Below are 20760 nucleotides of genomic sequence, written 5' to 3'. Positions count from 1 at the left end.
TGTCCCTGACTGTCTGAAAGCCATCCCAAAATATCACACACACAGAGTACACACAGAAGCCATGTCTGCAGAAGCGCATGCTTCGGCACAGAGACGGGAAAGGACAGTGTCCGGGTCACGGAGACAGGTGGGACAGGGAGATGTGTGAATTAGTAAGCTCTCTTACACTGTGACTAACCCCTGCAAGGACCACTGAAGGCTCCTGGTCTCAGAGGGTCCCTGCCTGTGGCTAACGGCCCTACAAATGGGGCAGAATGTCAGGATGGCACATGGCAGAGGTCCTGATTCATCTAAAGGTGGACATGAAGCAGAAGACCAGGAAGGAACCGGTACAAGACAGCCCCGTGAAAGACCCCCACCCCTGTGACGCACTTCCTCCAACTGGGCCTCACCTTACTGTTTATAAAACCTCCTAAAATAACACCATGAAGTGGGGACCAAACACTCAACATATGAGTCCCAAGGGGGAGATTTCATATTCAAACCCAACACTGTTTTTACTCCTACCTTGGTTCTGTACGAACCCTCTTCTATCAAACTCCTTCCAGCATAACTGGAGAATTGTCTGGCTGTATTCTCCCATGATCCAGAGAGTGTTTGTCTTGTATACAAGGTTATAGGGGTGAATTCCGGAGACCCAATTGCTTAATCTATATGGGTCATAGTGGCCCATGAAGTTCTGCCTACCCAGCTACCACGAACAAACACTAGAGATCCCTAAGATTTGCTGCTGCATGTCATCTGTGGCATTTGAAGTGATATGTGGACAGGTTACATTGCCCTTCTTTCGTGACAACCTCAGTGGACTTACACACACGTGACAGAGTGCAATGTTTCTCTAGCAGTCACTTCTGCAGCTCACGCCTTACCATGGAAGGATGAACCCATGAGTGAGACAACACAGCAGCCCAGCTCACTGACACTGTAGGGAGACTCCACTGTGAAGCATCCTGAGGTTCTGAGACCACTATAGCCAGACCTTTCTAGAAGGTGTACGCCATGTTAACTTAGCTTCTTGGACTTGGGTTCCTCCCCATATGGAGAGTTTCCCTGCCATCACCCCACTTGGCTTCTCCGTGTTCTCCAGCTCCTCCTGTCTGCCTCTCCTCTCTATGAGATGCAGACATGCTACACCTTTGCACCGGAGAGTGAAGGCCTTTCAGGCTGTCTCCACTCTGAGACCATCCAACATCTTTCTGGCATTTTCTTCTGCCTTCTTTGTTTGAACATCATTGTGTGTTCCATGAGCTGCCTCCTTTTCTGAGGAGAAAAGTACATTTCGGTTGTTTCGTGGGGCGGATCATCTGCTGCTTGGAACAGCTGCTGCTTTTACAGAAAAAGCCTGGGGTCTCGTTCTCACTGGGTTGACATTTTCAGCTTTTGAAGATCGTCATGACCCCTGCCAATGTCTGATCCTTACCATGCATTCTTCTCTGGTTCCTTACCAGCCACTAATAAAGGCTAAGTTTATCCTCGAGATAATGCCTGTTAACTCCTTCCTTTGTTTTGAAATGCACATTAACTGCCCCTGTAACAAGCGTGACTTTTATTACAAACCCCACCCACACGGCTGTGCTCCCTCCCTTCCCTCTTTAAAGCTCTGGCGGCCTGTATGTTCTCTCTCTCTCTCTCTCTCTCTCTCTCTCTCTCTCTCTCTCTCTCTCCCCCTTCATCAGGAACTATGGCTTAGACATTCAGGTAAATAATTTGCTAATTTGACCTTAGATGTCTTCGTAATGTGAGAAGCATGTCATCTGCACTAAACGATACAAGTCTATCTGGTTCTGCAAAGCAAGGAAGTCTAGTTTAAAGCCAAACTCCCCCAAACACATCTACTAATCACATATTTATTGTCTAAGTGACACAGATTCACTGAGAGCCAGCCAACATGGGTTCTAATGAATCAGGGTTTGTCCAGCTCCCAGGGAAGAACACAATAATCCAGGTGTCAATCCAGGTCAAGACTGAACACCCCTGTCGAACATCAAGGTACTCCACAGCATCCTCTCTCCACCTCTGTCTCTGCTTTTATCTCCCACCCTGACCTGAGCATGCATAAATAGCATATACTAACTTGGGTTGTTTGTAAATTTTATTCTGTTTGCTTAAACAAATGAGAACTACTTAGCCGTGGCTCCCATGTCCTTGAGGCTCTATCACCCAATAACCATTTCAAAATGTACAAAATTTCATGCTATTTACAACACCCAGTGCATTTTCCCACACACCCTCTCCTGCCACAAAGAGGTATCTGGCTTATCATGTCTGAATTGGATACTGCCTTACTCATTGACACGTGTGAACAATGAACAACTTATTCTACTCCAAGCATTAGGAAACACACACTGGGAGACATTTCAAGTTTCTTTTTGCTTCACACAGAGAACTCTTGAGTCTAATAATGGGGTTAGTTTTGGTTTGTTTATTTGACTGTTTTGTTTTCTATCCTTAAACTAGTTTTATTTTTAAGAGTATAAGAGGTTCGGGAAAGATACAAATACACATGAGAAATCACAAAAACAGATGTAACTCAAGTCTAAGAAAGCTGCTTATTTTCTCTTGATTACGTAATGAAAACATTAGTAAGACCTTATTTAATGAGGGTGAGGTCATTTTAGCACATACTCCTACATGTAAATATATATGTGAGTATATATATATACATATACATATATATAATTTCTTAAATAAGTAAAAGACTATATATTGAAGCTTAACTTTGGGGGGGGGATATCACAGGACAGAAATCAAATCTCATGACCTGTTGGAAATATGTTAGAGAAAACCAGGGAGTAAAGCAAGGCTTGCCATTTGTCCCTCTGGTTCCACAGGCTCATTGTTCATCACTGCCTGCAGGAAGTGAGTCAGCCCTTGCAGAACTTGTCACAACTCAACTTTAATCAGCCCCACTTGGCAGGAAGCAGCATTGTCCTCCCACAAAAAGTGGGCCACCTAGGCTGTCAAAGCACAGAGGGAGAGTGGTAGGTGGCACAGGTGAGTAAGGGCAAGCCACCAATGAGAAGGGAGGAAGGGAGACAACTAGCTGAAAGGAAAAATAAAGCCCATTGAATGCCCCACAGTGGTCTGGTCCCTGGTGAACAGGTGGTCCCTGGAATCCAAACCTTACGGAGTCATCTGGATGGGGTGCGGGCATCAGCTACTCCTCACTGCCAGAATAATCGCTGTTCTCCCCCAAGGGAAACTCCTTTGTGGGCTTCTGGGTTGCATATATCTGGGTCTCCATGGGACATTCCTGGCTCAGAATAGCCTACAGCAAGAGAGAAGTATAGATATTACTGCATATCTTTGACCATCTGTCTCTTGGAAAAGAAACTAGCATATCCAAGCCTAGTGTCAGAAGAACTCAAGATGTAAGTATAGCATTCTCTCTCTGCCTTGTGGGAAACATCTGATACACTTGTGCTTGAATATTAGCTTTAGTAGGTAAAAGGCATAGCAAGAAGCTGGATGGAATGGGTACTCCTCTCTCTAAGCCTCCCTGACTACTTCTGTTCCTTTGAGCAGCTTCTACATCCTTCCTGAATCCATGAGGCCCATAGGGCTGCTGGGGTATTCATGCTACAAGAAGTACTAAATACCACTAAATACCATATTAACTAAGTAATACAGTGTGCAGGATCTTTTTGCCTGGAGACTATATATTTTTTTTAACTTTAAAAGACATAACCTCAACATTTACGGAAACAGGACTGAGTAAGCTACCTAGGCCAAAACAAGCCTGAGACAGCAAACTCCATGACTGAGCCAGCAACCAAGGCCAGGGCAGGCCTGAGACAGTGAACTCCACAGGAGCAGGCATACATCCAGACCAGAGACATTTACAGAAACAGGTCTGAGCCAGTGACCTAAACTGGACCAGGCTTCAACAGCAAACTCCACAGGAGCAGAGCAAATCCCGGGAGCACTGAGCAACCTCCAGGAACACAGAGTGGCCAATGGGGTGACTGGAACCACTGCACTGACTGCACCACAAGGAGCAACCATCTGAGTCTTGGATCCACTGGTGCTGTGGAACAATGGTCTGTACCCTGTCACTTGTATTTTAAGTAAACGTTGATTGGCCAGTATCTAGGCAGGAAGTATAGGCTGGGTGACCAGACAGAAGTAGAGGTGGGGCAATGAGAATCCTGGGAAGAGGGAAGTTTCAGTCTGCAGTCATCACCCAGACACAGAGGAAGCCAGACACAGAGCAAGCAAGATGTGACTGCCTCGCTGGAAAGGTACCAAGCCATGTGGTTAACAAAGATAAGAATTATGGGCTAATATAAGTTATAAGAGTTAATAAGAAGCCTGAGCTAAAAGGCCAATCAGTTTATAATTAATGTAGACCTCTGTGTGTTCCTTTGGGACTAAACAGCTATGAGACTTGGTGGGACAGAAAACTCAGTCAACACACTGGCACCTGGAAGATTGATCACCAAAGTCACAGACAGCCCCAACTAACCAATCAGAGAAAAGATGGGTAGAAAAGGTAAGAACACACTCAACATCACAAAGAGCAACATGACACCAGTAAAAACTAGTGACCCTACAACAGCAAGACTTGAACAACCAAGTGTAGATGAAGCAGAAGAAAATGACCTAAAATATAACTTTAGGGAAATGTTTGAGGCCCTTAAAGAGAAAATGAAAAATTCTCTCAAAGAAATGGAGGAAAAGACAAACAAAAAATTGGAAGACATCAACAAATCCCTTAAAGAAAACCAAGGAAAAAAATCAAATATATGAAAGAAACTATTCAAGACTTGAAAACTAAAATAGAGACAATAAAAAAAACACAAGCCAAGGGAATTATAAACATAAAATCACGAGAGAATAATCAGACACCAGAAATGCAATCATAAACAGCAGAATACAAGAGATGGAAGAAAGAATCTCAAGTGTTTAAGATACAATAGAGGAAATAGACTCATCAGTCAAAGAAAATATTAAATCTAACAAAAGCTTAATACAAAATATCCAGAAAATATGGGACGCCATAAAAAGACCAAACCTAAGAATAATAGGTATAGAAGAATGAAAAGAAGTAAACTTCAACTCTAAAGTACAGAAAATATATTTAACAAAATCATAGAAGAAAACGTTTCCAACCTAAAGAAAGGCATGCCTATGAAGATACAAGGAGCTTACAGAACACCAAATAGAGTGAATTAAAAAAAAGTTCCCCTTGCCACATAATAATCAAAACACTAAGCATACAGCATAAAGAAAAAATATTAAAAATGGTAGAGGAAAAAGGCCAAGTAACATATAAAGGCAGACCTATTAGAATTACACCTGACTTCTTATTTCATTGGAGACAATGAAAGCCAGAAGGTTCTGGCCAAGCATTATGCAGACATTAAGAGACCATGGATGCCAGCCCAGACTACTATACCCAGCAAAACTTTCAATCACCAAATCAAAATATTTCATGACAAAACTAGATTTCACCAAAATCTAGCCACAAACCCAGCCTGACACAAAGTACTAGAAGGAAAACTCCAACCCACAGGAATTGGCTACATCAACAAAAGCACAGACAATTGATGATCTCACAGCAGCAAAACCCAAAAAAGGGGAAAACACACAAATTAATATCACCAACAATGAAAACTAAATTGAAAGGAGATAGCAATCACTGGTCATTAATATCCCTTAATATAAACAGACTCAACTGACCTATAAAAAGACACAGGCTAATAGATTGGATACAAAAACAGAATCCAAACTTCTGCTACATACAAGAAACACACCTCACCCTCAAAGACAGACATTGCCTCAGAGTAAAGGGTTGGGGAAAAATTTTCCAATCAAATGAACCTAAGAAACAAGCTGGTGCAGCTATCCTAATATCTAACAAAAATAGATATCAAACTACAATCAATCAAAAGAGACAAAGAGACATTTCATATCAGTCACAGGAAAAATTGACTAAGAGAAAGTCTTAATACTGAACATCTATGCCCCAAATACAAGGGCACTCTCATATGTAAAAGAAACACTTCTAAAGCTTAAGTCATACAGTAAACCCTACACACTAATAGTGGGAGACTTCAACACTCCCCTCTCAGCACTGGACAGGACAGTCAAACAAAAAAATAAACAGAAAAATAAGGGAACTAACAGATGTTATGTCTCAAATGGACTTAACAAACATCTATAGAAAATTCCATTCAAACAAAAAAGAATATACCTTCTTCTCAGCACCTCATGGAACCGTCTCAAAAATTAATCACATACTTGCTAACAAAACAAACCTTAACAGATACAAAAAAAATGGAATAACCCCATGTATCTTATTGGATCACCATGTCTTAAAATTAGAATTCAACAGCAACACTAATTCCAGAAAGCCCATAATCACATGGAAATTAAACAACACTCACCTGAAGCATCAATGGGACAAGGAAAAAATAAAGGGAGAAATTAAAGACTTCCTAAAATTCAATGTAAATGACCACACAACATACCCAAATTTATGGGACACAATGAAAGCAATGTTAAAAGGAAAGTTCATAGCACTAAATGCCTACATAAAATCCCACACTAGTGAATTAACAGAACATTTGAAAATATTAGAACAAAAAGAAGCAAACGCATCCAAGAGACTAGATGGCCAGAAAAAATAAAATTAAGAGCTGAAATCAACAAAATATAAAAGAAAATAAAAGGAAACAATAAGAAATCAACAAAATAGACAAACCTTTATCCAAACTAACCAAAAGACAAAAAGAGAATATCCAAATTAACAAAATCAGAAATAAAAAGGGAAATATAACAACAGATATGGAGGAAATCCAGAAAATCATCAGGTCATATTTCAAAAACCTGTACTCCACAAAATTGGAAAACTTAAAGGAAGTGGACAACTTTCTGGATAAATATCACCTACCAAAATTAAATCAAGACCAGATAAGCAAATTTAACAGACCAGTAACTGCTAAAGAAATAGAAACAGACATCAAAAGTCTCTCAACAGAAAAAAAGCCCAGGATAAAATGGTTTCAGCTCAGAATTCTACAAGATTTTCAAAGAAGAACTAATACCACTCACTCAGTTAAGAACACTCCTCAAATTATTCCACACAATAGAAACAGAAGGAACATTGCCAAACTCTTTTTTGGAGGCTGCAATTACCCTGATACCCAAACCACGTAAAGACATTACAAAGAATGAATGAAACAGAATTACAAACCAATCTCACTCATGAACATTGATGCAAAAATACTAAATAAAATACCGGCAAATCGAATCCAAGAACACTTCAGAACTATCATCCACCATATTCAAGTCAGCTTCATCCCAGAGATGTGGGCATGAATAAATATATGAAAATCTATCAATGTAATCTACCATATAAACAACTGAAAAAATAAAAAACACATAATATCTCATTAAGGGCTACAAAGAACATACCTAAACATAATAAAGGCAATATACCTCAAGTCAATATCAAACTAAATGGAGAGAAACTCCCAGCGATTCCACTGAAATCAGGAACAAGACAAGGTTGTCCACTCTCTCCATATCTATTCAATATAGTTCTTGAGGTCCTAGCTAGAGCAATAAGACAATAAAAGAAGATCAAGGGGACACAAATCAGAAAAGAAGTCAAACTCTCACTATTTGCTGATGATATGATAGTTTACATAGGCGATCCCCAATATTCTACCATGAAACTTATGCAATTCATAAACACTTTCAGCAATGTAGCAGGATACAAGATTAACTCAAAAAAAAATCAGTAGCTCTCCTGTACACAGATGATAAAGGGCTTAACTCTACAAGCATTAGGACTGAGCTTGCGTGCCCAGCGCCCATATAAATGAGTGTGCATGGTCATAAGCCTGTAATCCTAGTACTGGGCACAGAGATGGGCAGGTCTTGGGAGCTCTCTGGACAGCCAGCCCAGACCAAAGGGCAAGGTTCTAGGACACTGAGAGAGCCTGTCTCAAGGCAGTAAGGCAAGGAATAAAAGAAGACATCTTCCTCTTATACACCAACTTCCATGCACCATACACAGACCAAAACAAATCAAATGAAGTTAATGTTTTAAAAACACATCATCAGATAAGGATAAAGGCAGACTGGAACACATGAGCGTGTGAGTGGGTGAATGAATGCATGCAATGGAATGTTGCTATTTCTAGAAGAGACAGCTTAGTAAACTGAGTCCTGCCATAGGAAGCATGGGATGCTTTTTACAGCCGATATTTCTAACTCTTAGCAAGGGTCTCACTTTCCTTTCCTTTCCTTTTCTTTTTAGTTTAGCTTACTTTTTTTTTTATGAGTAGGTCTTATGAAGGCGAGGATAGCCTTTAATCCATATGTAACTGGGGATGACTTCAGCTTCTATCCCTACTACCTCTATTTCTCAAATGTGTGTGACCATGCCTTCTCCTCATTTTCCTTCTTAAGATCCAGATAATCGGGGACCTAGTTGCCTAGGGAAAGAAGGGAAAGTGAAGGATGAAAGGAAGGATAGTGTGTTAGGAAGAACAGAAATGCTACAAAAGAGAGAGGAAATGAGGTCAAAGGGAAGGGTCAGGGGAACCACAGGAAGAAACAGACATGTATATCATTCAGCACTCAGGGTGCCTTACTAGCTTCTCCTCCTTAGCTGGGGGGTTCTGCAGAAAGCAGCAGAGAGGGGCATAGACGATATTGATGACACCAATGATGACCATGAGCCAAGGGAAGCCGATGACCTGTACAATGGCACCTCCGGTAGATGGGCCTGTGGAAAAATAAAATTCCGAGTGTTTGTTGAATCAGTCACCTGAAAAACATTATGCTAGGGATTGTGGATAGCCACACCGACTGTAGAATCCACTAATTTCAGAGCCCTAGGAGAATAAGACCCCCAGTTCAATACCCAGGTAAGCTACAATGGAGAGGGTTACTTGGGCCTGGGAGCTCTCATCTGCCCCCAACCAACATACCTATAGCAAAGCCCATGCAGAAAGCCACGTCAGCGATGGCGTAGACACTCCCATACACAGAGGTGTGGCGTAGGTCCACCAGGTATCCCATGATGGGCATCAAAGAGGAATCCACCATGCCTGTGGCCAGAACAAGCAGGATTGTGTAGTCAGCTTACCCAAAGCTACAGCATCTCCCTCCACTCTGCCTCCCTGGCCTGCTGTCCCCACGCTCAGCACCAACCCAGGCCCAGGTAGGAACCATACACCCAGCTCTGTTTGTCTGCCTGCATCCCTCCATTCCTGCCTTTCCACTAGCCTCTTCTGATGGGAAAATGCGGAGGGAAGGAAGTTTTCAAGGCCTTTTTTGTTTTGTTTTGTTTTTTACTTTGAGGGACTACTTACCTATGGCAAAGCCAAGGCCTGCATTAGGGCCAATGAGACCATAAATGTTGTGAGCCAGAGGCACCTGGAAAGGAACAGTAGAGTTCAGAATGCCGCTGGGATTGTGGAACAGGGGCCAGGGTTTTCACACGACAGGTATTTGAGACAGGTGCCACATTCATTAGCTCTGATTTCTTACACCTTCTTTAAAGAATAATCTTTCTCTCCGCCTTGACTACATGAAAACTGAACTGGCACCATCCAAAGTTATGAAGCCAACAAGCAGCAAGATCAAGTTTGAACCTCAGAGTCCACTCGGTTATATCATAGTCAGGGATCTCTTCTTGCTCATCATCTGCCAGTCTCTACCAAACACACACTGCTGTCCTCACCCTTCGCTGGAATGGTCATCATTTGACACCATCAAATTTGCTTGTTATTTATTTTACAGAGCCCAGGGCCTTGTTCAGGGTAGGCAAATGCCCCACCTGCCCCTTCTTTTATTTCTTTTGAGATGGGATCTCATTAACTTTCTCAACATAGTCTTGAACTTACTCTGAAGCCCAGGCAAGCCCTGAACTTCTGATCCTCCTATCTTGGCCTCTGGGGTAGTTGGCATTAAAGGCCTGCACCACCAAATTAAGCCCCAACATTTTATTGGAAACTCCAACTTGATAGGCATTGTAGCAAAAAGACAAAAAATAAATCCAACAGTTAACAGCAACGGGAGAGACTGGAGGCACCATTTGGGTGCCACAAAGGCAAGCTAAGGCATGCATTCACCCTACCAAAAACCTGTCCTTCCCTTTAAAGCTGTGTCCCTACCCTTTCCTTGGCACCAGTTACCCAACCTCACGATTCCATCGCACAGTTCTCAAAGGTTTATAACACCATTTAGCATTGATAGCTCCTTATACTTATAGGGCAGCACCTCAAGAGGTGCTCATCGCTATCGATGGCAGGGCTGACTGACTGAGGGCTTGTCATGTGCCCGCTCCACACTGCAGCCTATGTGATCACCTCAAACATCCTGTGAGATGCAAGCAGAATCCTGAGCAGGGAGGAGACATGAGTGGCTCAGGGCCACACAAATGGCAAGTGACAAAGCTAGGATGGAGGCCTGAGCCCGTGCCTATCACCAGGGGTTCCAGCTCATCCTGGGTACAGTGCTCACAGATCTACAGCTCGGTTCTCATACTCTTGAGCCTGGAGATAAATGAACTGATGGACTCCACTGAGAATATGAGACGGCAAAGACCTGGGCTCTTGAAGATGTAAATCCCTGCTATCCGTTTTCTACCAAATTTTCTAGTTCTAGAGACTGAGCCATTGATGGGACCTGCCCTGGTGGCTGGTGGGAATTGTCATAGGAAATTGAATAAATGGATTCACAAAACACCATTGGCTGGCTCCAGAAATAGATACCAACATGTTTTATTTCACATGTCTATGTGCACAGCCTCACACTTCTGGATCCTCCCACCCATAACCCTATTCCTCTCCTTTTCCACCTCCTTTTGATGACTTGCCATTTCAGTTGATGGCATCTTCTCCAGCACCAATTTCTTCTGTACACGTAGAAACAGTTTTCTAGAAGTTCCTACCAAGTCAGCCTACTGCCCACTTGAAGGAAAATTATCTTAAAATGTCTAGTGTGCTTCCTTTGTCAACTGGGTCTTGTACTTACACAGAGCAAGCTGATACCTACTGCCACCATTCCCACAAGGGAGCACAGCCACCTGGAAGAGAAAAGCCATCATCACACACTGTCTGCAGGGAGATGGCTACTGCTTGCCACCTTGGCCAGTCCCCAGACCCTAATTCCAGCAATCCCTTAGATTAGGGGAGGGAGCTGCATAGAGACCACAGCAGCAGGTCGAAGCCTTTCTGTCCCTGTCCTTCTCTTGACCTCATCTCCTCCCTGCCCTCCTAGCTCTTCTCATAGCGGAGTCAGGAGTAGCACCGTGGGCTGCATGCTCGTTTCCCTTAGACCTAATCTGCTGGTCCCAAAGACACTCGGCTCTTGGGAGCTGCTCATGCACTTGATTACTGGTGTTTGCTAGTTCAGGTTGCTTCCTTTTTATAGTTTTTATTTATTACCATTTGTGTATGTGTGTGTGTGTGTTGTGGGGGGGCTGGTGCAAGAGGAGCACACCACAGCACGCATGCGGAGGTTGGAGGACAACTTTGTGGAGCCAGTTCTCTTCTTCTGCCTTTATGGGGGTTCTGGGGTTTGAACTCAGGTCTCTTAGACTTTCGAGGACAGTGCCTTTACCCACTGATCCATCTCTACAGCCCAGTTCAGAATCTACCTATTCGTATTATATGTGGTCTTATAAATCCATCTCAAAAACCCACACGAAATACGCATACCTCTTCATACCTATAACAGTGCTTTCAAATGTATTTATCAAATCTTTGAGCTGACTGATTCAGAGGGGAGAGACTTGGTCCTGCCTCAGCTTGGTATCCCAGACTTTGCTGACTCCCCAAGAGAGGCCTTATCCCCTCTGAAGAGTGGATGGTGAGGTGGAATAGGGGAAGGTGAGGAGGGGGGAAGAGAGGAGGGAGGGGGAACTGGAGTTGGAATAGAGTTTGACAACTGTTGCCCCAAAATACATACCGCCTTTTTGCTTCCTTTTGCAGCTGTTGGCTATTGGGGCAGCATTACCTCTTTGGCTAGCAAGGAAGGGCTATTTCTATGTAACCACTGCCTCATCCAAAACAGTCAGCTCAGGATAATCCATTGTCTATACTTCCCCCATACCTGCCCATCAACCTCCCTCACAGCCATTTTTATCCTTGTGTCCTAGACTGTCTCAAAGAAGTTGTCCCAAGCACAGGGAGAAGCTCAAAGGCCGCGTTAGGCGATAGTTCAATCATTCTTCCAGTTTCCCAGGCTACATACCGACCCATCTTGTTGGCCAACACACCGAAAAGGTTCGTGCCAATGAGGTAGGCCACGCTGGCAGGCAAGAAGGCCAGACCTGTGGAGAACACAGAAGCTTGCCTTAGGATGTGCTCAACTGAATCTAAAGCACCTAATTTCCTACAGCTCAGCAAAGTACCCCTGATACCTCCAGGTCCCCAAACCACTTTGGTGCATGCTTTGGAGAGAAATCTTTGTAGTTCAAGAGCAGGGGTCTCAGGACCCGTGGCCCTGCTTCCCTCAGGAACAAGACTGTTTTTAGCCTCAATACATTTAATACGCGCCCAGCTCCCAGACTCTCTAGCAAGTGACTCAGTGAGCCACTGGTTATCATCACAAGGGTAGGAGCTTCCTGGGAAATCAAGTCCCTCACCCGCGTGTGACCTGTCCTCTTGTTGCTTTGCCCGTGGTCTTTGCCTTTCTGAGCCTTGGCTCCCACATCTGAGTAGAACAAAGCCGTTACTCTCTCCTGCCAGGTAACAGTGGGAGCTAGCTGGAAAGTGTGTCATTACCTGCTATCCTGGTCACATACCTTTATGACAGAGTGAGATGATCTGGAACATGGATTTGGAGCATACAGTTTGGGGTTCAGTATGTGGCTTGGCCACTTGTGGACTATGTGACTTGGACATTTTACTTATTATTTCTGAGTTCTTCCTATACCCCAATATTTTTCCTTCTTTCTTGTGTTCTTTCTAATGAGCTTTCACCATCTGACAGATATTCTTAAGGCCAGTGATTGAGCAGTAAGTATTGAAGAACTGGAGAGATGGCTCAGTGGTTAAGAGCACTGGCTGTTCTTCCAGAGGACTCAGGTTTGATTCCCAGCACCCACATGGTGGCTCACAACTGTCTGTAACTCCAGTTTCTTGGGTACCAGGAGCATATGTGGTCCATAAAACATATAGGCAAAACACCCATATACATTGAATATACAATAAAATATTTTTAAAGATAAACACAGAAACAAGTACAGTGCAAGTCTATAATCCCAGTATGGGGTGGTCCTTAGGAAACACAGCAAAATGTACTGCATTCTCAATGAAAACATTGAACAAGAGGAGCAGAGCACTATTTTAACAAAAAAATATAAAAAAGAAATAGAAAAATACAAATATTGTCACTTTCTCCAAAATCAAAATATATGCTCAAATGGTTTAATGTGCCTATCAACTACGACAGTGTCCATTAACTGGTAGGGTAAGAAGGCAAAGCCGAGTTCTATAGGCACTGAGACTTAGGCACAGGATCCTGTGGAGGCGTTTGTTTGATTAAGCAGTTAGCAGAGAAGCATCTTTCTACCTTTTTGCCTTGCAGAACTACTTGGGATTACGTGGCCATTTTCTTGAGACCGTCAATGACTTATCTACTAGGCTGAGTGGAGAAGTTGGTAAATTCAATGTCTACATAGCAAGACTCTGTCTTGACCCAAACAAGTACAAGCAAATGAACACAAAAGATGATCATAACTCAAAGGGAGCTCATGTTCAAGGAGAGATTGATAGTTAATGCTAAAAGAAATCATTTGATTGTGCTAAATAATAATGCTAAAATAAATGCTAAAAAATTAAGTGAAGAAAATAATTTTGAAAAAAATGTGAAAGAAATGTCATGTAGCCATCTGTCAGAAAGACTGGAGGAAAGGCAACCATGCATTTGGGAAGCCAAGGAAGGCTGGGGCAGGGGGTGCTTAAGCTGAGAACTGAGCAGCATCTATCACCAGCTCAGAGGCTTAAAGGAGAGGCCACTGGGTGTGCTGCAGGAGCAGGCGGCTGCCTGGGTGCCTAGGACTGTGAGCGGAGAGCCCAGGAGGAACTTCAGAGACAATTACACAGCCCAGCTTAGGTTCTCGGAAGTCTCTTAGACAAATGGGTCCACAGGACAAGAGTAAACCCAGGGACTGTGGAAAACATCAGAGTCTTGGAAGTATTTTTAGAGCAAAGGTGTAGAACTTTCTCTCGCGCATGTGGGGACACAATGAGAGTGAGGGGAGAGGAATAAAGAACTAAAGTTTTTTGTTTCAATCAACTGGGCGATGGAGAGGGGGAAGATCGGTGGGGAGGAAAAGTCAGGGGGCATGAAGGGCTTGAAACAACCATGGGGAGGGGCCAGACAGGTAGATATACAAGGGCAGGGCTCCAAGAAGAGATCATGAACGTACAAACTCCCAACTCGCTGGTCTCTACTTCGTTTTTAACATCGTGGAAGTGGGGACTGAAGAGATGGCTCATCAACTGGGAACACTTACTGGTCTTGTAAAAGATCTGACTTCTGTCCCTAACAACCAGGCTGAGTGACTCCCAACTGCCGTGCTCCAGAGGGATCTGACCCTTCTGGCCTCTGTGAGTACCTGCCCTCGCGTGCACATGCCCACTGCCACACACAAATATTTATAGTTACAGAGATTTTTCAAGAGCACATACTCTTTTTGTTTTAATATTGGAAATGGGTAGGATTGCCTGCAAAATAGATAACCTAATCTGCACACCACAATCTAAGATTCCTTTACTTTCTTTAAAACCCTGCCTTACGGAAACTCACTCTGTGGACAAAGCTGGATCTGAACTGGCAGAGATCTGCCTGTCTCCTGAATGGCAAGATCAATGGTGTATGCCACCACACCCAGTTTAAAATTCTTTAGATATGTGTATTGGTGTGTGCCTGCTCGTCCATATGTGGTATGTGTATCAGTGTGTGCCTGCTCGTCCATATGTGGTATGTGTATCAGTGTGTGCCTGCTCATCTGTATGTGGTATGTGTATCAGTGTGTGCCTGCTCATCCGCATGTGGTATGTGTATCAGTGTGTGCCTGCTCGTCCGTATGTGGTATGTGTATCAGTGTGTGCCTGCTCGTTCATATGTGGTGTGTGTATCAGTGTGTGCCTGGTCGCCCATATGTGGTATGTGCATCAGTGTGTGTCTGCTCGTCTATATGTGTACCATGTCTATATGTGCACCATGTCTATATGTGCACCTTGTCCATGAAGTGCCATCAGAGGACATTAGGCCCCCTGGAACTGAAGTTATAGATGATTGGGAGACACCATGCATGGAGTGGTGATGATGATGAAACCCTGGTCCTTTGGGAGAAAAATCTTCTAAGAAAAATTAGTAACTGAGGATGGTGAGGGTGAAGACAAGGCATGTACAGAAGTGCATCTGGAGAAATATAAAAACAGAAGCGTTGTTTTGGAAGGAGAAAGAAAGTATATAACCAGCAGCATGCAGGAAGACCATTAGCAGAGAACATACTTTAGATTTATTTGTGCCTGTGACTATCAGGTGAGAGCTGGGCATGGTTGCAGATGCTTTCAATCCCAGATACTCAGGAAGCTGAGGCAGGGAGACTGCAAGTTCAAAGCCAACCTGGGAAAGTTAATGTGGCCAATCTCAAAATAAAACTTAAAAGGCTGGAAATTAACTCAGTGGCAGATGTTTATCTAGCATATTGAGATCCTAGGTCTCTACTACTGCAATAATAAAGAAAATAGGGATGGATTTCATGGCCAGAGCAGTTGCCTCGCATTCATGGGGCCCGGAGTTCAATTCTCAGCAATTCGAAAATCAAAATAAGATAAGGATATCTTGGCTGTATGTTATACTGCTGCTCTCCTCGCTGTTTCCGGCAGAATCAGGGCTAGAAGGTCTAACCAGGGCCAGGTTCTTTTTGCCAGAAGAGAATCTTGGAATTCAAAAAAAACTTTGAAAGGAGCCAGGCGGTGGTGGCACACGTCTTTAATTCCAGCACTTGGGAGGCACAGACAGGCAGATCTCTGTGAGTTCAAGGCCAGCCTAGTCTACAGAGTGTGTTCCAGGACAGGTTCCAAAGCTACAGAGAAACCCTGTCCAAACAAACAAACAAACAAAATCTTTGAAAGGAAGTGACTTCAGCGCAGGGCTCTAGAAGCCAAACTGAAGTCTTTTAAGGGCAGGGAGGACATGAGCAGTGTCCTGAGGCCAGAGGACGGTTAGTCTAAGCGAGGTTAAACTGCACAAAGAATGTGGAAGGTGCGAACGAGTTTGCCTGGAACTGAGATTCCAGAGGCCACAGGATTAGCAGAGGTGTTAGCAGCAAGGGCGAACATAAGATTGTGTGGTTAAATTAAAGAGGAAAGGATCACTGTGGGAGAGCATGCCGAGAAAGTGGGAGCCTTCGGTGTCCACAGCCTCATCCACCAGGACAGAGATGCCACTGTCTCAGGACAGGAAGAGCACTGGAAAGAGCAAGTGTGACAGTTTTTGTGGGAGAATGGCTAACAAAGAGGTCAGTGGTTGGCATCAAACACTGCGTGGACTTCAAAGGACTTGTGAGTCTTTGAAGGAGAGCAGGGGAGAAATTGTCTGGAAGCAGCCAAGGAGAGCAAAGCCTGGAGGAGCAGACTGTCGTCACGGGCTCTCGGAGACCCCATGATGCTCTCAGGGAAGGATCCAGCTTTTCAGTAAGGGTGAGAGGGGCAGAGAAGAAGAAGGCATGCTGATACTTGGTAAGGTTAGGCAGTCCCACAAAGTCCAAGATTTGGAAGGGCCATGGCACACTCTGTCAGGGCAAAAGACTCTTTTAAATAAAAACTTATAAATGGGGCTGGAGAGATGGCTTAGTAGGTAAGAATATTGCTTGCTCTCCCAAAGGTCCTGAGTTCAATTCCCAGCAACCACATGGTGGCTCACAACCATCTGTCATGAGGTCTGGTCTGCAGGCATACACACAGGAAGAATATTGTATACATAATAAATAAATACATAAATAAATAAATATTTTTTAAAAAACTTATAAATGGTTTGTGTGTGACACCCCCCCCCCCCCCGATGTAGATTCATGTGCTGGAAACTTGGTCACCAGAAGGTTTCTGTGGATAGAGAAGAGACCTTTAAGAACAAGGTCTATGTTGCAGATGTAGCTCATTTGGTAAAGTGCCTTCCTGGCGTGAGCAAGAGGCCCTGGGTTCTATCCTTAGTACTGTATAATCTGGACCTGATCACACACACCTGGAAACCCACATTCTGGAGGTAGAGGCAGAAGGATCAGAAGGTCATTCTCAACCTCAGATACATAGTCTGTTTGAAGCCACAACATGAGACCCTGCTGGAGTTGGGAGCAGATCCTTTGATTGGCAGAGGGATGTTCCTAGGGACAAACTAAGGTGGGTCCCATGGGCCCCCAGAACTCTCTGAGAATGAGCTGAAGGATGGAACTGCATCCTGAAATGTACATGCCGCTATCGTCCAACAAAGTTCTTGTTAAAGCCAGCACTGTGCTATTTGGACCATTCACCTCCAAAACTTCCTAAATAGTTGACGTCAGCCTACCTTGGGTATTTTGGTGTAAAAATAAAATCAATTAACACAGGAATGGAATGGATGTGATTCATCAAGAAAATACTACATAGGCTTTCATCTCTCATCAAAAAAATCTTCTTTCTGTAGCAGGTGGAGGCTATTACAAAGAACCACAACTGATCAAAATACAGAGAAATAAGTGATTTTTTTAAGCCCATCCCCAAATGGACAGAGTAAGAGAACCCTATACCCTAAGCTCATGGAACATTACAGAAAATTGCAAGAACCCGAGGACAAGGAGACTGTTGCCAAATACTGTGTTCTGGATGTCACAGGAAGCTGCTCAGGAAAACTCAACACGGCTGTCTGCACAAGGCAACGCCAGTCAGTATTTCAAGGTACGTGGGGGAAGGACTCACAATGCTCCACCCCTGGCTGAAGATCTACGGGCATGAGAAAGAAAGTGAATCCGTTTTCTACAGGGGGAGCCCTTCTGGAAAGATTCTGAGTCTAAGCAGTCAGTCTTATACCCGTGAGCATATGGACAACAGTATTGGACTCACAAACCCACACATACGCATGTGCACACATGTATACATGCATGAGAACATACACACACACTGGAAAAACAATCATTAAAGACAAAGACATCATTCTAAAGGGAGGACAGGGCAACATGGGAAGAATTGGAAGGGCTGGGGTGGTTATAGTAAAAATATATTGCAGTTACAAAATTATTTTAAAAAATTAAAAATGTTTATAGAAAACAAAAAATAATACAACAAAAATTAAGAACACACTACATATCTTTTCCATTGGCTTGACATGAAAGCGGTGCCCTGTAAGCGCTTGTCTTAATTATTATCGTGACTTGGGATGGCCAGGGTTAACTCAGTCCACGGCCAAGCGTTCCCCCTAACCAAGCCCACCAGAGTGACTCATGGCTGACTCTGGCCTGAGGATCTGTTTGAAACCAGCAGTGTGAGTCTCCGTGGATCTCACTAGTCCCTCCCTGTACCACTTTGGGCCTCGAGGAAACAATATAAGCTAACAGAAAGCATCATGACCCTGATCCCAAAGCCCAGTGTAAACAGTTGGCAGGGCCTGGCAGCAGCCTGTTTGCTTTTAATATTGTCTTCTGTGCAGCAGAAGTGAGGCATGCTTTCCCGTGTTTGCCTACTTTATCTGCGCAGGCTGGCAATCTGTTTCAGACTGTACCTGTTTGTTTGTGTGTAATTGCTTTTGAAAGTTTAGAGGTAATAACTACTGAATGGTTTAGCTGATCCATAGAAAGAGGAAGCTCTCTGCCTAGCTCCCTGTCTCCTTGACATCCTTGTAAATTGTGTGAAATTCCCTACATGAGGCTTTCCTCAAACATGCCCTTGTCCCATGGCACCTGACTCTCAGGGGGTATTTCAGCAGTGCTTTGTGTTCTAGGCTAATCAACACCCCCATGCCATTCACAGCCTGTCTTCAAGGGTGGATCACACACAGCCAAGGCAAGATGAATTATTAGCTTAGGAAATCCTATAACCCACACACTACACTAACCTCCCTCAATTAAGTACAAAGAAGAAGGGCTTGAAAGATAGTTTTATTTTTACAAATGAAAATGATGACAGATATGGGAGGTGTCTCTGACTCGTCTGTTTTTTGGGACTCTTTCCCTCCTACTAGGTTGCCTCACCCAGCCTTGATATGAGGGCCTGTCTTATTGTACCTGGTTATACCATGCTCAGTGGATATCCCTGAGAGGCCAGCTCTTTTCTGAAGGGAAATGGAGGAGTGGATCTGGGGTAAAGACAAAATGGGGCTAGGAGGAGTAGGAGGAGGGGAAACTGCGACTGGGATGTACTAAAAATAAAAAGTAAATTTTAGAAAGAAATAACGAAAACTTGAAATTTTCAGGCAAATGAATGGATCTAGAAAACATTATATTGAGTGAGGTAACCCAGAGACCCTGAATAACAATTGTTGTATGTATTCACTCACAAGTAGTGTTTAGATATAAAGCAAAGGAAACCAGCTTACAATTCACAATCTCAGAGAACCTAGACAACAATGAAGACACTAAGAGAGACTTACATAGATCTAATCTACATGGGAAACAGAAAAAGACAAGATCTCCTGAGTAAATTGGGAGCATGGGGACCATGGAAGAGGGTTGAAAGGGAGGGAAGAGGAAGGGCAGGAAGCAGAGAAAAAATGTAGAGCTCAATAAATATCAAAAAAAATCAACAAAAAAAAAGAAAAGAAAAAGTGAATTTTAGAAAAGAGTGGGGTGCTCTTGCCACCTTGCTTTGAGGCCCCGTCATCCAGAGTGTAGAGTTTATAGTGCAGACAGCACTGGGGAAGTAGCATAGGATGCTGCACACGGTAACCAAGAGACTTGTGAAGGCGGCCTCTAACTGGAGGGCTGGGGGAGGGCTGCTCCAGGGTGTCATACTCACTAGGACCAGGAGCCAGAGTGGCCAGAACCTCCTCAGAAGAAATGCTATCTGCACCGAGTGCTGCCTAACTCAATTAACTGCCTTGGTCAGAGGCAGTTACAGCCCAAGAAATTCAATTTGAAGGTAAGTGTACAACTGGAGCCCTGCTTAGACCTGGCCCCTGAAAATTAGATTCTCTATTTTTTATGGGACATTGAGCTATATCCGGTTCTTATCAGCTTCCCCTCTGGCACCACTAACCTCTCCCGCCTGTGGTGACTGAGCCGTTTGCACGTAGCCTCTCCTGCTCCCTTGTCCTGGGGTTTCCTGAGGCCCAGGCATTCTCCCTATGCTCACTCAAATCCTCACTCAAGGCCTCCGTGGAGCAGAACACCCTTTCTAGAGTGTGTAAGACAACGGAAGGAGGTGTAGTGGAAGTGTGCTTGGTTGTGGTCCTGCAGCGCACAGGTATAGCGCACACCCTAGGCCGCTCATTCCTACAATCGCTCTGTGAAGCAGATAGCACGCCCAGGCTCATTTCAGACGGTATTCAAGTGCTGCTCATCGTGAAACCAAATCACTTCAAAACAACATGATCCAAAGGCGTGGGAAAATGTTCATAGGCACTGAGGATTAGGGTTTATATCTCAGGTCTCACTAAATAAGATAGCAGGACTCGGGGAAGTGGGGGACCTGGGGGAACTGGGGCTGTAGCTCGGTGATAGAATGCTTGCCCAGTTTGCATGAGGGCCCTGGGATTTATCCTCAGAAGTAGTCAAAAATAAAGAGCAGACAGCATGTGCACAGTTGCCTGGAA

At 43.9% G+C, this 20760-nt stretch overlaps 1 protein-coding gene across 2 annotated transcripts in view; it reads right to left on the bottom strand.

The window, feature by feature from the left end:
* Positions 1-2402: 2402 nt before the first annotated feature.
* Slc18a1 (solute carrier family 18 member A1) overlaps positions 2403-20760 on the bottom strand; it is a 33408-nt gene continuing 15050 nt past the window's right edge. For both annotated transcript variants that reach the window (XM_085680359.2, XM_085680360.2), the window contains exons 11-16: positions 12217-12295; positions 10996-11047; positions 9330-9393; positions 8946-9065; positions 8607-8740; positions 2403-3268 (exon numbers count right to left, since the gene is read on the bottom strand). In XM_085680359.2, coding sequence (XP_085536485.2) covers positions 3158-3268; positions 8607-8740; positions 8946-9065; positions 9330-9393; positions 10996-11047; positions 12217-12295 — 560 coding nt within the window. In that variant the 3' untranslated portion in view covers positions 2403-3157. The remainder of the gene's footprint in view (positions 3269-8606; positions 8741-8945; positions 9066-9329; positions 9394-10995; positions 11048-12216; positions 12296-20760) is intronic.

The sequence above is a fragment of the Myodes glareolus genome, chromosome 23 (genome assembly GCF_982192425.1).
Source record: "Myodes glareolus chromosome 23, mMyoGla1.1, whole genome shotgun sequence".
NCBI lineage: Eukaryota > Metazoa > Chordata > Mammalia > Rodentia > Cricetidae > Myodes > Myodes glareolus.
The sequence above is the reverse complement of the archived record's forward strand: the minus strand, read 5'-3'. Positions and strand labels throughout refer to the sequence as shown.